This window comes from Neovison vison, chromosome 10, assembly GCF_020171115.1.
Source record: "Neovison vison isolate M4711 chromosome 10, ASM_NN_V1, whole genome shotgun sequence".
NCBI lineage: Eukaryota > Metazoa > Chordata > Mammalia > Carnivora > Mustelidae > Neogale > Neogale vison.
This window is the reverse complement of record NC_058100.1, coordinates 70322039-70338241: the sequence shown is the minus strand read 5'-3', so window position 1 is coordinate 70338241 and position 16203 is coordinate 70322039. Positions and strand designations below refer to the sequence as shown.

The 16203-nt window shown below is 49.5% G+C and overlaps 1 protein-coding gene across 1 annotated transcript in view; it reads right to left on the bottom strand.

The window, feature by feature from the left end:
* Nucleotides 1-1872: 1872 nt before the first annotated feature.
* Nucleotides 1873-16203, bottom strand: part of IGFN1 (immunoglobulin like and fibronectin type III domain containing 1) — a 50127-nt gene continuing 35796 nt past the window's right edge. Inside the window, exon 24 of the mRNA XM_044266148.1 lies at nt 1873-2006. Coding sequence (XP_044122083.1) covers nt 1873-2006 — 134 coding nt within the window. The remainder of the gene's footprint in view (nt 2007-16203) is intronic.

Here is a 16203-nt window from a genome sequence, read left to right as displayed (position 1 = left end):
AGACTTACAGCACGCGGCTGGAGCTTCATCAATAGTTGGTCACTTCCTCTCTTTCTTTTCTGCCAGTAAATCTCTCTGCCCCTTCACAGTAAGGGGGTGTCTCAGGGTGACCGGGATCCACATGTCTCGTCTGGAGCAGGCCCTATCACCAGGGACTTCAAAGTGGGAAAGGAACCCAAGGGTCTCACGGGGGCCACCTGGAGCTTCTGTGGGGAGGGGAGAAGCTTTCTTGGCGGCTGGGGTTCGGAACCCCTCCTGCCCAGGTCTGAGTGGTTCCACTTCCATCTGCTCAGTGTATTGGGATTTCAAATAGCATCACTGGGAAAGATTTTTGGTGCCACAAAGGGTTGAGTTCCCTTTTATATAACCCCCTTATTTTGCACATTAGGGAAATAGGCCTTGCTGTGGTCATTGCAAGAACAAGGTGCAGGGTCTAGCATGAGGCCAAAACTTCTGTGGCTACGAGGGGGCTAAGGCCAGCTCTGAAGCGGGTCTTGCTCACGCTGGAGCCCCACCGCCTCCCCAGGCCAGAGTGGGCTGGCCTCCCCAAGCGGTGTTCCAACTCAAGTTTCGGCTGTTAGTTCCCCCAGAATAGGCAGGGCATTCATCTCCCAGGATCCCCACCTTCCTGGAACTTGGGGGGCCAGACAGGAGCATACCGGGAGTGAAGGGAACCTTGAACTGTAGACAGTGCTCAAAGGCAGGGAGCAAAAAGACCATGGTGAGCCGATTTAGCGTAGAGCCCATGGGCTCGGTGGGACTATCCCAAGCCCACGAAGTCTCTGGACACAACCAGGGCACCCAGAGACAGTTTACCGGGGAGAAGGTGTGAGGGGTCCCTTTTTTTTTTTTTTTAAAGAGATGGATTTCCCCAGGCTCTTTTTTTTTTTTTTTTAAAGATTTTATTTATTTATTTGACAGAGAGAGATCACAGTAGGCAGAGAGGCAGGCAGAGCGAGGGGAAGGGAAGCAGGCTCCCTGCTGAGCGGAGAGCCCGATGCGGGACTCGATCCCAGGACCCTGAGATCATGACCTGAGCCGAAGGCAGCGGCTTAACCCACTGAGCCACCCAGGCGCCCTGAGGGGTCCCTTTGTACAGGGAAGATAAGCCAATGTGGGAAAACCTTTCCATGTACAAACCCGTACCTACTGCCAGGTGCAGGAGAGACACAGAGATGATGGTGACACAGGCCCTGCCCGCAGGTGACTCTTCACCTTGAGGAACTCTCAGAAGGGTTGGGGGTATGCTGATCTTGATGGGTACACATTTATTAAAACTTATCAAAATGTACCCTGGAGGTCTGTGCATTTGATCATATGTAAAACACACCTCGAGATATAAAACAGTCTTTCAGACAGACAGACTGACTCAGAGGGAGGGAAATGGTGGACGGGGTCTAGCACACAGGAACCTGCCCTCTTTACCAAGGTCACCTGAGACAGGACAGCATCGGGCGATGGGTGTGGCTCTCTGTTGGAGCAGGGACCGTGGCTGGGAGGAGACCGAGTCTCTGTCCAGAAGGCAGAGCCGGACACACCCATCTCCGTGTGCATATTTTTCCCAGAATCTGCTCTGCACAGGCCTTGCTCAGTTCTGAGACCTGGTCCAGCCTAACTCATTCCTGGTCCCTTTCTGGTTCTCGGCCCCACCCTCAAGGCCTGGTTGGGGGAATTGGTTGAAGCTCTCAAAAGGGGATCCAGCTTCATTTCCTATAGTCCATGGTTGGTCTCCTCCTCCCGTGGGCCAGGGTCCCAGGTCTACTGCCCAGGCAGAGGGGGAGAGGGGTTTGGGGGCACTCCTGGATCTGTGGCTCCCCAGATGACAGGGTGTGAGCTGCCAGCGGCTTGGGGAGGCAGGCTGGGAGCCATGTCTCATCGCTTGGGAAGCCGGGTACAAGCACCAACAGCTCCTGTGACGCAGGCGGCGGGTGGGGGTGGGGGTGGGGGTGGGGGCAGGTGCTGCTGCGGGGGAACAGCAGACTTTCGCTGGGACTGCTGGGCCAGCCCTGGGGGTGGAGGAAGTCCCATGGTGAGTGGTCCATGCACCCAGTGCCCTTTACGGGGGGGTGCAGAGCCTACACCTGGGCCTGGCCTCTAGTAGGGCAGGGTACCCTTTCCTGGACCAGGAGTAGGAGGGCTCCTGGGTGACAGCTCCCGGGGTGTGGGGGGAGCTGTCACCCAGGAGCCCTCCTACTCCCGGGAGGCCTGGGGGGAGAGGTGGGTCTACTAGCTGCCGGGACCCCAGAAAACAACAAAGCCACAGCTCTCTGCCCCGAAACAGGTGCGAGTTCCCCCACCTCACTTGCCTGGGCCAGACGCATGGCCTGCCCTCTCCCCTGACTTCTTGTGACTGCCATGATTGGCCTGAGCAGCCCCGGCCTTCTGGTAACACAGCAAGCCTGCCTGGCCCTGCTCAAGGTGGGGGAGGCCAGCAGTGTCCCATCAAAGGAGGCACAGAGCGGTCCCAGGAGCCCCCAGCTCCAGGGGCCCCTTAGAGAGCTTGGCAGAGCCGGTGACGCTGCCGGGATGAGCCAACGTGGGCCGACTCCCTAATCATTAAAAAACAAAACACCTCTCAGGAAGGAGTTCGAAAATGGTGACTCAGCAGAACTGGGGGCCTTTCCTCTCCCCAGCAAGAGAAGAGGCAGAGGGAGGGGCTCATCGGGCCTCCAGGAGGCAAGTGAGTCGGCCCCCCACCTGCTGCAGCCCTGTCTTCCTCCAATCCTGCCAAGGCCTGCTGTGCCCAGGGCGCGCTGCTCCTAGGTCAAGTGCACGCGTAGATCCCAGCTTTTAGACTTGGAGTGGGCTGTCCTGGCGGATGTTGCCAGTGGAGATGGGATGGGACAGCGGAGCGGTGGTGGGCATGCAGGGCCAGCTGGATGCTCCCCAAGACCACTGTCCTGTGGGTATGAGAACAGCGACCAGGATCCCGGAAGGCAGCTCCCAGGCAGGGACCCAGCGTGAGGTACTGTGGCCTCTTGCCTTAGTAAGCACTTACGCATCTTCTCCATGGTCCAGCCCTGAGCCCAGAGTGTGCCCCTGAGCCCCCAAGCCGGGAGACTGGGCCCCGGGGGTGGGAACTGCTCATGGGGTTGGGAAGAGGAGGGGAGGGGGAGGGAGGGACAGGGTTGTGTTCCCTGGGGGTGGGGTCCACATAGGGAGGAGAGCTCCAGAGAAGCTGTGGGGGTGGGGTGGGGGGTAGAGGGGTGGGGGGTGCTGGCTGGAAGGGTTTCAAGCCAGTTGTAGGGTTTGGGGCTTCGCTGGGAAGGGACAGTCTTCCTTCCGAAGGGGAGGTCAGAGCTGATAGCATCGCCCAAGGCTGGTGGGACACTCACTCTACTCTGGGAGGAGCCGGTCCCCACAGCTCCATGAGGGCAGTGTCCCGCCAAGAGCCCAGGAGGATGGCCTTCTCTTTCCCCGTGGGGACCCCACCCTCCCCAAGCCTGTGCCCAGCCCCTGCCCAATATCTCAGGCACCTCACCCGGGACCCCGTGTCCTAGGAGGGCAACAGTGCTGTCAGCAGAGAAGCCACATCCTGGAGCAGCCTCCCTCCTGGGACCCCGAGTGGCTCCCCAGGTGAGGTAGGCAAGGGTGAGGGGGGAAAAGTCTCCGCTCTATCATCCCAGGAGGACATGCAGCCGGGCAGCAAGTGTCAGGTGTGGCTCCAAGCCCCTGGTGAAGGCCCGGTGTCACTTTTCACTGCCACCAGCCCCAGTTCCTCTTCCTTGGCGGTGGCCCCACCCTGTCCTTGTCGGAACACCCTACAGTCCTGTCCAGGCCCTCTGAGCCTGCACCCCAAGGGAGCTCCACTCCAGCCTTGCATCCCACACTACAATTTGACCCTCAGGGATACCCCCAGCTTTACCTGGGAAGAAGAGAGGAGGGTCCACTCTGTGGGCCCGGCCTCTGCACTAACCCTGTCCTCTCCGGGGTCCAGCAGGGGATCCAGGAGGGAAGGAGGTGAAGAGAACTATCCCCGAGGAGAGGTGAGAAGGCCAAGCAGGCCCTCATAGCAGCAGGAAAGCGAGGATGGTGTCAGGCTGGGTCCTACTTGTCCTGCCTACTGTCCCCACCCACCGTCCTTGCAAGACCCACAGACCTCCAAGGGTCTGGCCTCTTGACCTCCCCTCAGAAGCTCTTCTAAGTGACACCCAGGGCCCTAGCCCTGACCCCCAAGAAGAACCCAGGCTGAGGGTCTGCGCAAGTTGAGGGTCTGGCCAGACTGAGGACCACAGAAGGTGGCAAGGGGAGGGGGCTGGGGAAGGAGACATCCCTCATCCAGGCTCAGTACAGGGGTCCTCGGTCCAGCATGAAGTTCACCAAGAGAGACCTGGGAGAGAGCTGAGGGGGACAGAGAACCTGCTAGTGTCCACCACCTCCTCCCACTTCCAGCCTCCAGCTTCTGTTTTATCCTCCTCCCCAGCTCCCTGACCTCAAGGCTGTCACCAGATTTCCCAAAGGACCCTTTCTTCTTGCCCCAGTGGCGCCCTTCTCCTGCCCCGCTGCAAAGCCTGCGGTGCCACCTGGTGCTCAAGTCCGGGATGGCAGGCCATGTGAGTCTCAGGACTCAGAGGAAGGGGCTTGAGGCCCCGGTTGTCTGTCACCCCCCCACCCTCCCCACCCTGGCGCCTCAAAGACCTATGCTTTCCTGGAGCTCCAGGCCCTTCTGCTGAACCCCACTACCCTGGCTGCCTTCTGCCCTCTCCAGCCGCTTGGTGGCGTTACAGATCTGGGCATCTGGGACCTCCAGCTGGGGTGTGAGAGGAGATTTAGAAATACCAGCCCCGGGATACGGAGTAACATTGGAACCTCACAACAGCACACTGGGGCAGGTTCTAGGATGATCTCCACGGTCCATATGAGGAACTGGGCTCAGGGATCTGAAATATGAAACAACTTGCCCCAGACCACACAACGAGTAAGTGATGGCATTGGGATTGGAGCCCGCTTCCTGCTCAGCCAGAGCCAGCTGGGCAGAGAGCCTCACTCCCAGGACAAACTGAGGGCCCGGAGGGGAGAGTGGAAAGAACACTAAACTGGGAGTTGGATTTTAATCCCGCTCTGCTACTAACTTGCTGTGGTACTCCAGGCAAGGCACTTTCCCTCTCTGGGCCTTATGCGCCCCCCAAGGGAGTCAGATCAGACCATCCTCCATGAACTGGGGGATCCAGGCTGCTCACCCAGGGCTGGGCTGGGACAGCTGCAGCACAGACTGGTGACCGGGTACCCAAAACGTTGTCGCAGGAGGTCCTGGGGTTTCTGACAGGTGTTTGAAACAGGCGTCAAAGGCCACTGTGGGTGATATCTTCAGTGATGCCTTCTAGCTTGCTCCCGCTCTCCCTCTTCTGGGAAGCACTTCTGGCAAGCCTCTTAAAACCCTCAGAGTCCCTCTCCCACTCCCGCAGACCGGGTGTCCAGCCAGTATGGGCGTTTCTCTGGTGACTGGAAGGCGCTTTTCCTGGCCTCTGAGAATTCACAGGCTCTTCTACCCCCAAGGATGCTCTCCCTCATCTCACGCCAGGACATTCTGTCCTCCAGTCCTCACCCAGACCAGCAAGGGTCCCTGGGCCGCGTGGCTCCACAGTGGAGTACGGGGCCTCACGGGGCGGGAGCCTGGCTGTAGCTGTGTTCTCAGGGTCTCAGCAGACTTCAAGACCTAAGAACGTCCGTGCTTGGCCTGACGTGATTATTGCCACCTACTCGTGTTTACTCAGTAGCACAGCACCTGACTGCCTCTTTCCCTCCCCCCAGGCCCCTGTCCCCAGTCCCTCCCAGCCCTCTCCAGACAGCAACTGTGCCTCCCTCCTCACAGGGTGGTTGATGAGATGCTGCTGCGGGGTCTCCGCAGATCCCAACTCAAGCCTGATGTGCGGGCTCCCAGGACTCCATGCCACGAATACCCCGGGAAGGGTGCCTGTGACCCTGTCACACCCATCGCCCCGTCACGCCTGTTCTCCTTCCCTGGGCAGGACAACACACACCTGGGGAGATGGACTCAGAAGTGTGGGAGCAAGTGAGACACAGCCCCACCATGGCCAGAGAGTATCAGAAACACACACTGAACAGGAAGGGATCTTGGGGACACAGATAAGGGAGGGGGGACTTGCCCAAAGTCTCTCAGAGCCCAGTCTGGCAAGTGTCCTGGCCCAGGCTCCTGTGCCATCTGGGGTCTCGTGAGAGGGGTCTCCAGAGCAATGAGAGGATCCCTGACCCGCTTCACAGCATGGTTGGGGTGGGGAGGACTCCTGGAGGAGGAGACAGGAGCAGAGTCCCCTCCCCAACTTTCCATTCTCCCACGCCCCTCCCTGCTCCCTTGGACCAGTTAGATCCCAAGCAACTTGGCAATGAATCCTCTTAGGATTGGCCTTATGAATATTCATCATCACGTATTTGAACATCAGCTGGGCACGGGCTGCATGCTAAGCACTTCTGCACACATTGCCTCACTTAATTCTAACAACCCCCAAACGCGGGCATCATTACCCCCATCTGACACTTGGGGAAAACAAGGCTTGTGGAGATGAAGCGGGAAGGCAGGCGCGGCTGCAGCTTCTCGGGACTTCTCTCTGCTCCCTCTCCCAGCACCTCTTGTAAGAGGCCGACATTCACCTTTAGAGTGGGGCTTGAGGACAATGGTGCGGGGAGGACTGTCCTCCGGGAGATGCCATCCGGGACCTGGTCTGGAGCTCCTGGCCTTTTCGCTTATATGATCTCATTCAGTCCTCGCAGGGGTCCAGCAGGAAGGGGCAGGCTGGGCTGGCTTTGCTGTTTTGGACAAAGAGCAAGTGGCCAAGCTGGGCCAGGCTTCCTGGTGAAAACGTTTTAGCTGGCTGCCCAAAGACAAATTGACCAAAGGACGAATGTCCAATCCCTTAGGGTATGCTCAAGGCCTCCCCTCCTGCCGCCACCCCAGATTCATCCCCAGTGCCCCAAGGATGCTGAGTCAGTCTCTTCCAGGCTTTGGTCCATGTTCTTCTTCCGCTGACCTCCCATCCGTCAAGCTCCAGTTGCAATATCTCCTCCTCCATGAAGTCCCCCAGCACAAGTTTCTCTCCTTGCCACATGCCTACACTGGTGGCCCATTCTTGCCCACATCCTTAACGCTGTGACCCCAAGCTCTTCACAGCCTCTCAGCCAAACCCCGCCGTGGGTTTGGGGCAGCTGTCCTCATGCCTTTGTGCTCATCTCCTGCAGGGCCAGCAGCACAGGAAGCTTCAGGCTTATAGCCCAGCTGGGCGTATCTGGGGTCTTGGGGCTGCTCCCTCTATGGTCTGCTCCAGAATGTTCCTGCTGGGCCCCTCACCCACAGGGGCTCCACGTTCTGGGGGCCAGAACCCCCTGCCCCAGCCCATCCACAGCCAGGCCCCTTTGTCCCTCCTGCCCCCCAGGTTCCATAGAGATGCTTGCTCTGGAAGGGCCAGTTCTCTCCTCTCCAGCCACATCTGAGCCTTCTTAGGCTTGACCTTACCTGACCCTCCAAAGCACCAGTGTCCCAGAGCCTCCCTCCTTAACACTCTATTGGTTTCCTTTCTACCTCCTTGGCTGCTTCTGAGCCCTTGGTCCACCTTGGGGTCCACTCTGACACCCTACCCCAGAGTGACCGCACCCCTCCCACATTCTCCTAACCAAAGGGACATCTCCCACCCCGATCTCCTATCCGACTCCCTGCCAGCCTCCCACCTGGAGGTACAGACACTCCCGAGTGACCTCCCTTCCCAGGAAGTGGCACCGCTGCCCCTTCAGCTGACAGCTGAGCCCCAACCTTGACGATTCAATTGTGAGCCCCAAACTTTACTTCTTTTTCTCCCAAATGTGCCCACTGTTCCCTGGCACCGCCCCCCCCCCAGACTCTTCCTTATGACTCTAATTACTAATTTGTCTTTGGGATTCTGTTCAGGTGTTACTATCTCCAGGAAGTCCGTCTTGATTCCCCTCAGCTGGGCTAGGGGCCCTCCCATGGTACCCGTGTTTCCCTGCAAGCTCACACGGATCCAGTGGGAACACACCTGCCGGTCACTGGCCAGGGCGTTCCTAGACCAGGCACTCTCACGCAGACAACAGACCATGTTTTGTTCTCTTAGCACCCAGCTGGGGCCTGGCCCATTTTAAGACTTGGTAACAACCTGCTGTAGGAACAGATACATTAATGAGGATAACGCTTGGGAAACCCTGAGGCTTCTGAGCTCAGAATCTGCAAGGGAAGAGACGAGCTAGCCCATGAGGTCTTCTCTGTCCCAACAGTGCAACCACGGGGGTCCTGCTGCCATCAGTGGCGGTCGGCAGGGCAGGGAAGGCCACCCACTGGGGAGCCGGTTTAACACCACTGGCTTTAGTACTGCTCCAAGTGTGCTCTTCCTCTGGCCGTGGGGAGCAGGCAGGACTGCAGGGTCTGCCGATTGGTGGAAAGCCCGAGGCCCAGGGAGGCTAAAGGGAGGCGTCCCCGGTCCCCAGGAGGCAGTGGTAGCCTTGAGACACTCAGAACAGTTTGTCTGACCCGCCCTGCTCCCTGCAGTGGGTGCACCCTGGGGCCACCCCTTGGCTTTATCACCCCGTCCTTCATCTTTCCCAGCCACTCCTGTCCAGCCGTGGCTGCAGAGCCTGAGAGAGTCAGGCCCCCCAGCCCATGGCCCTGTCTGCCTCTGAGGCTCACTGGGTTCCACCCAGCCTCTGCTCCAGCTTCCAAGCAGCCTCTTGGGCCTCCCGGTCTCCTTTCCGCAGAGACTAGGGGCATCCGCAGGGTCTTGCAGGGGCTGGAGGCCGGGGATGGGACAAGGCACTCCAGGTAGGAGCCTGGTGCCTGGACCCAGCCCAGCTCTGGGCGGAGAAGCCTGGTTGGGGCGGGGTGGGGGGCGGTGGTGGTGGTGGCAGGGCCCCTGCAGCCTCTCCTGCAGCCTAATCAACTGACCTGCCCCACCTCCCCAGCCCAGAGTGCCAGGCCCAGTCTCTCTGGAGGGACATCGGCCAGTAGCTGCTTGGCCACACCTGTGGCTTCTGGGAACTTTGGCTGCAGCTTGACCTGGGCCATCTGAACCTCGGTAAACCCTTCGCTCCAGAAGCCTCAGGCCGTGGCTCTAGAACTGGCATAGCACTTAGTCATTCCTTTTCTAAGTTTTACTGCATTTCCTTTCCTTTTTCCATCTATTCTACTGTTGATGGACATTGGGTTGTTTCCAGTCTGTGGCTATGGTAAGAGTCACGATGCTGGTGTGAATGTTCTTTTCCACCGGACACATACACAACAGTTCCTTGTCTAGACTATACAGCTAGGAGTGGGGCTGCTGGGTCATAAGGTAGGATGCCTATAATGGTGAATGTTATGTGCCAACTTGGCTGGGTTAAGGGATGCCTAGACAGCTGGTAAAATGTGGTTTCTGGGTGTGTCTGTGAGGGTGTTTCCAGAAGAGATGAGCATTTGACTCTACGTTGAGGAAAGAAGAGGGTCCTCACCAGAGCAGGTGGGTACCCCCTAATCCATTGAGGGCCTGAATTAAGACAGAAAGGCAGAGGGAGGACAACTTTGCTCTCTGCTTAAAACTTGGCATCCCTGATGCTCCTGAGACTCAGACCGGAGCTTACAGCATCGACTTCTCGGGTCTTGGATACTCAGATTTGGACTAGAAATACAGCAGCACCTTTCCTGGGCCTCTGGCTTGCAGACAACACTGTGGGCTGTATCAGCCTTCACAAACCCACGTGATAAATCTCTATGTACCTCTGTTTATCCTATTAGCAGGATAAATATAATAAATTATTCTATTTCTGGAGAGCCCTCTCCAGGGCAATGGTCATGGTCAACTTGATGAGGTCATGGCAGACCTTCTTGAATTCACACCCCTGCCTGCCACAGGTGAGAGTTCCCATGCTTCACAGTCTGACCACCAATCGGCTGACCCTGCGGTCCTGCCTGCTCCCCACGACCAGAGGAAGAGCACACTTGGAGCAGTACTAAAGCCAGTGGTGTTAAACCGGCTCCCCAGTGGGTGGCCTTCACAATCTGACAGCTGATTTTCGCCAGTTTGAAGAGGTGAAGTGTTACCCGATTATGTGTTTAATGTTCATTGTATGTTTAAGTGTTACAGATTCGGACTTAGACTTCCAGGTTCCAAATGAAGTTGAACATTTTCCCATATACTTATGAACCAGTATTCATACTACCTCTTTTACAAAAGGTGTGGTTGTATCTTTTGGTCAATTTTCTCTTGAAATATTTATCTTTTCGTCATTTGATTTCAAGGGGTCATTAGAGACACTAATTATGAATAATAATTCTTTGACAGCATCATGAACAGCAAGTCTTTCTCCCACTCTCTGGCTTATTCTTTCATACACTTTGTTTTCTTTGGGTGAAAACACATCCTAATTTTAATATAGTCAAATTTATACTCTTTTCCTTTCTGGCTTTGTCTTTGGCATCTTGTCGAAGAAAACCTTCCCTGCCTCAAAGTGATATAGACATTTTCCTATAGTATCTTCTAAGATTTATAGTTTTGTCACTTACATATAAATTTTTTTAAAGATTTTATTTATTTATTTGACACACAGAGATCACAAGTGGGCAGAGAGGCAGGCAGAGAGAGAGAGAGGAGGAAGCAGGCTCCCTGCTGAGCAGAGAGCCAGATGTGGGACTCCATCCCAGGACCCTGAGATCATGACCGGAGCCGAAGGCAGCGGCTTTAACCCACTGAGTCACTCAGGCGCCCCTACATACAAATTTTTAATACACCTGGAATTCATCTTTTTGTGTAGTAGAAGATGGCAATTTGACTTCCCTTGAGTAACCAAATTGTCCTAGAAGAACATAGTGAAGAGCTGACTCTTATTGATTTACAATGTTCACTGGGTCATAAATCAAGTTTCCAAATAGGCATGTGTCTACTTGACCTGCTGTTTCTATGTCTATTGATACACCCAAATCACACTGTTGAAATGTCTGTAGAGATAATAAATCTTGATAACTGATAGGGCAAGTTTCCTCCTTTCTTTTTTATTCTTCACTAATGTTTTGACTTTTTTGGGGTGGCTCCATTCATCCACATAAATTTTACAATTGCTTTATTCATTTGTATGAAAAACTCTGTTGGGATTTTTTATTGAAAATGCATTGAATCTATAGATGACTCTGGAGAGAACTGACATTTCAGTAATATGGCCTTCCAACCAGGAACAAAGTATGTCCATCTACCTTTGAAAAATTTTTCAGTTTTCATAAAGATACCTAGGAAAAGATCTAAATGATGCCATTTTAAAGTTACATTTTCTAATTGGGTGTAGCTGTTTATGAAAATACAAATTATTTTTGTATGTTATTTATTTTACTCATAACTTGTGTGAATTCCCTTCTAGATTTGTATAATTTGTAGATTATTTTGCATTTGGTATATAAACAACCCTACAGTCTGTACATAATGCTAGCTTTGTTTCTTTCTTTCCAGTTCTGATTTGTTTTTCTTGTACTGGCTAGTAGCCCCAGTACAATGGTAACCATAAATGATGACAGCAGGCATTATGCCTTTCTTCAGATTTTAAATCAAATGCTTTCAATACTTCATCAGTAATTATGACATTTGCTGTAGGGTTTTGTAGGTGCCCTTTACGGACATTATGGATGTTTACTTCTCTTTCTAGTTTGCTAAGAGTTTTTTAAAATCACTAATATAATAGGAGTGAACATGTATTATTACATGCAAGGATTGTTCTCACTGCTTTGTATATATAAATTATTTTAATCCTCACAACAAACCTATGAGGAAAATACTATTATTATCTTCATCTTTATAGGTAAGAAGGAAATGGAAGCTTGGTGAGATGAAATTACTTGCTGAAGGTTACAAAGCTCCTAATGGTACAGTCAGCATTCAAAACGAGGCAGCCTGACTCCAGGGCCCATGTCTATAACATTCTCCACTACCTGTCATTAGATGTTGAATTGTATGGAAGCTTTCTTGTACATATTTTTTTATGCATGACTTTTTAAAGATTTTACTTATTTATTTGACAGAGAGAGACACAGCAAGAGAGGGCACACAAGCAGGGGGAGTGGGAGAGGGAGAAGCAGACTTCCTGTTGAGCAGGGAGCCTGAGGGGAGGCTTGATCCCAGGACCGCAGGATCATGACCTGAGCTGAAGGCCGACGCTTAATGCCTGAGCCACCCTGGAGCCCCTTTCTTGTACACCTGTTGAAATGACTGTATGGCTTCTCTTTTGTTTTGTCAATGTGGTGAATTACATGAATCATTTTTCTAACATGAATCCAATATTGCAAGTCTGATAGAAACCTATTTGGTCATGATCTATAAACATTTTTCTTCCTTGCTTGATTCAGTTTGCTAATATTTGTTAAGGATTTTGTATTGATGCTAATGAATTAGAGTGGCCTATGGTTTTCCTCTTTTGGGCTGTCCTTTTGGTTCTGGCATCAGGACCAGCCTAATCTTAACTTACCAAGTTGGGGAGGACTCCTTTTTCTACTCTTTGGAGAAGTTTTTTTGTTTTTGTTTTTGTTTTTAAAGATTTTATTTATTTGACAGACAGAGATCACAAGTAGACAGAGAGGCAGGCAGAGAGAGAGGAGGAAGCAGGCTCCCCGCAGAGCAGAGAGCCCGATGGGGGCTCGATCCCAGGACGCTTGGATCATGACCTGAGCCGAAGGCAGAGGCTTTAACCCACTGAGCCACCCAGGCGCCCCTGGAGAAGTTTTTAAAGATTGTAAATGTTCCTCAAACATTTGGAAAAACTTTTTCACCTTGCAGACTGCTGGGCTATGTTTTCTCCATGGGAAAAATGCTTAGCTACTGACTGAATTTCTTCCATGATATAGGACTACTCAGGTTTTCTATCTCTTCTTGGGTCTGTTTTGGTAAATGATCTTTTTCTATGAATTCACACATACCATTCCAATTTTCAAACATTAACATACATATAGTTTTAAATGGTATCCTTTGTTTCCACTCAGTCTGTAATTCACCCTTTTTCATTCTTAGTGTTTATTTTTGCCATTTCTTTTTCTCTGTGATTAATCATGACAAAGGCTTGTCAATGATTACCCATGGCAAAAACATAATCTCTGGATTCGATTACCCTCTGTAGGATGTGTTTTATTTAATTAATGTTTGCCCTTTGTTGTTTTCTTCTCAGTTTTTTAAATGTTATTCTGCTTTTTAAAAAAAGTTTTTGCTATATTAATCAGAATGGGCTAACTGCCACACAAAACCTCAATAGTCTAACACAGTATAGTTCAGTGGACTGCAGGCATGACCTTGCTCTGCCTGAAGTCATTCAGGAGCTTGAGTTCCCTTCATCAGTTGGATTCACCATACTCTAGAGCTAGGGAGTCCTACAAAGGATTCCTTGCATCTAGAAAGTGGATGTTTGAAAATGAACTTTTAAGTGTTAGACCCAGAAGCTCTTCACATTACGTCTGGCCATACGCTATTGGCCAGAACGCAGTCTCACGGTCCTACCAACTGCAAGAGGCTAGATAAATTGTCTCTAACACGAATCCTCCTCTCATTGATTTTGAGCCTTTTTTTCTTTTTTGGAGTAAGTATATAGGCCCCCAATTTCCTTCTACATTGGATTTTCACTGAAAGTCTACAAGTTTTTAATATATAGTGTATTATTATTATTTATTATCATTATTATATAATATATAAGTATATAGGCCCCCAATTTCCTTCTACATTGGATTTTCACTGAAAGTCTATAAGTTTTTAATATATAGTGTATTATTATTATTTATTATCATTATTATATAATATATAAGTATATAAGCCCCCAATTTCCTTCTATATTGGATTTTCACTGAAGTCTACAAGTTTTTAATATATAGTGTATTATTATTTATTATCACTATTATATTATATAATATATATTATATATTACTGATATAATGTGTTTTATCGATATATATTATATTATTATATCATATTATTATTTTTATCATTAATTTAAAATATATTTCTCTTTTCCGCTATGCTTTTTGTGGTTGTTGTTTGAATCACTAATTATTTAGAATAGTGTTTTTAAATTCCCAATCACATGAGATTTTTTTCTATATATCTTTTATTATTGAGTTTCAACCAACTGCATTGTGATCAGTGTGGTCTACATGGTGCTGGTCACTTAAAGCTTGTTCAAGCTAGCTTCATGGCCTGGTACATAGCAATTTTCATAAATGTTTCATGTATGCTTTCAAAGAATGCTGTTCTCCATTTGTTAGGCACAATGGTGTATGTGTCTCCATACACCAAGCTCATGAATAGCATTGTTCATGTCTTCTATATCTTTGTTACTTATTTGCCGGCTTGATATATTAACTGCTGAAAGAAAGACATTAACGATCACAATGATTAGTTATTTTTTCTTGTAATTCTATCGAGTCCTGCTTTCGATGTTTTGTGGCTAATTTAAAATATGTTTGGGGGCTCTGTGTTGAGGTGCATACTAGCTCAGAATTGTTCTATTTTCCTAATGATGTAAACATTTTAACCTTTTGTCTGTCATTACTCCATTTATCTCTAGTAATGATATTCTTGAAGATTTTAACTGTTGCCAATAAAGTTATATCAAGGATTATTTTTTGGTTGGTTGTTTTAGTTTTAGTTTTTGGTTTTGACTAGTATTTACTTAGAATATCATTTTTTTCAAAGATGTTATTTATTTATTTGACAGAGAGAGATCACAAGTAGGCAGAGAGGTAGGCAGAGAGAGAGGAAGGGAAGCAGGCCCTCTGCTGAGCAGAGAGCCCGATGCGGGACCCGATCCCAGGACCCTGAGATCATGACCTGCGCCGAAGGCAGTGGCCCAACCCACTGAGCCACCCAGGCGCCCTCAGAATATCTTTTTTTCGGTTATTCAACTTTCCACCTTTTGGAGTACTGTGTTTAAGTGTGTCTTTAGTAAAGAGGGCATAGATGGTTTTTGTCAAGTCTGATGATCTTTGTCTTTCAACTGGAGAACTTGACTTATCCTGTTTGTGATTACTGATGATTTCTATTTATTCATATTTGTTCTAGTATTTTTGTTTCTTATCTGTCTTCCTCCACCTCTTTCCATTTTCTCTTACTCCTCTTTATCCTCTCCTCCTCCTCTCTTACTTGCCCTCTTTTGGATTGATTGAAGTTATTTTACTCATTCTGTATTTTGTTTGAAAGTTATATATTCTGAGTCTATTATTTCAGGCATTATTCTAGTTATCCCCAATATGTACATGTAAAGTTTAAAGATAATAAATCTTTATTTATTATTATTATAGAAAGATAATAATATATTTCTATATTTTATTTCTGATCTCTCTTTTTCCAAATTACATCTAATTTTTTGGGGGGATTATAGTTTCTTATTAAATATTATGATTATTATTACTTGCAGCCAGTGCTTTTTCATTGCCCAAATATTTAAAAATCCCTTTGCTGATCATTCTTTCTTGTATCTCAGAACTTATTTCTAGAATCATCTTTCTTCTATCTGAAGTGTATAATGGAAATTATTCTGAGTTTGTTGGTAGTAAATTCTGTTTCTGTTTTTCTGAGAATGTCTCTTTTGACTTCATAATAATAAATGCAGAAAAGTAAAATTACTGTATCACTGAGAGATTTATACATGTTAAGGCTCTTGATACATATTAATTCATTTTTCTGCATATAAACCAGAAGTGTATGGAAATTTATATTATCTGACACACTGGATAATTTTTTTCTTTTTTTTTAAGATTTATTAATTTATTTTAGAGAGCATGTGAGAGAGAGAGAACGCAAGCAGGGTGAGGGAAAGAAGGAGAGGGAGAGAGAGAGTCTCAAGTAGGCTCCCCACTGAGTGTGCAACCTGATGCAGAGTTTGATCTCAGGACACTGAGGTCATGATCTGAGCTGAAACCAAGAGTTAGAAATTCAACTGACTGAGCCACCCAGGCACCTCTAGAAAATTCTTTTTAATGCTTCCTAAACTGTGTTGTAATAAATGGCACATAATTGTAAAATCAGCTTCATATTTTTTAAGATTTTTTTTTTGAGAGAGAGAGAAAGTGAGAGAGAACATGAGAGGGGAGAAGGTGAGAGGGAGAAGCCGACTTCCCGTGGAGTTGGCCACCTGATGCGGGACTTGATCCTGGGACTTCGGGATTATGAGCTGAGCTGAAGGCAGTTGCTTAACCAACTGAGCCCCCAGGTGCCCCCTATTTTTTTTTAAGATTTTATTTATTTATTT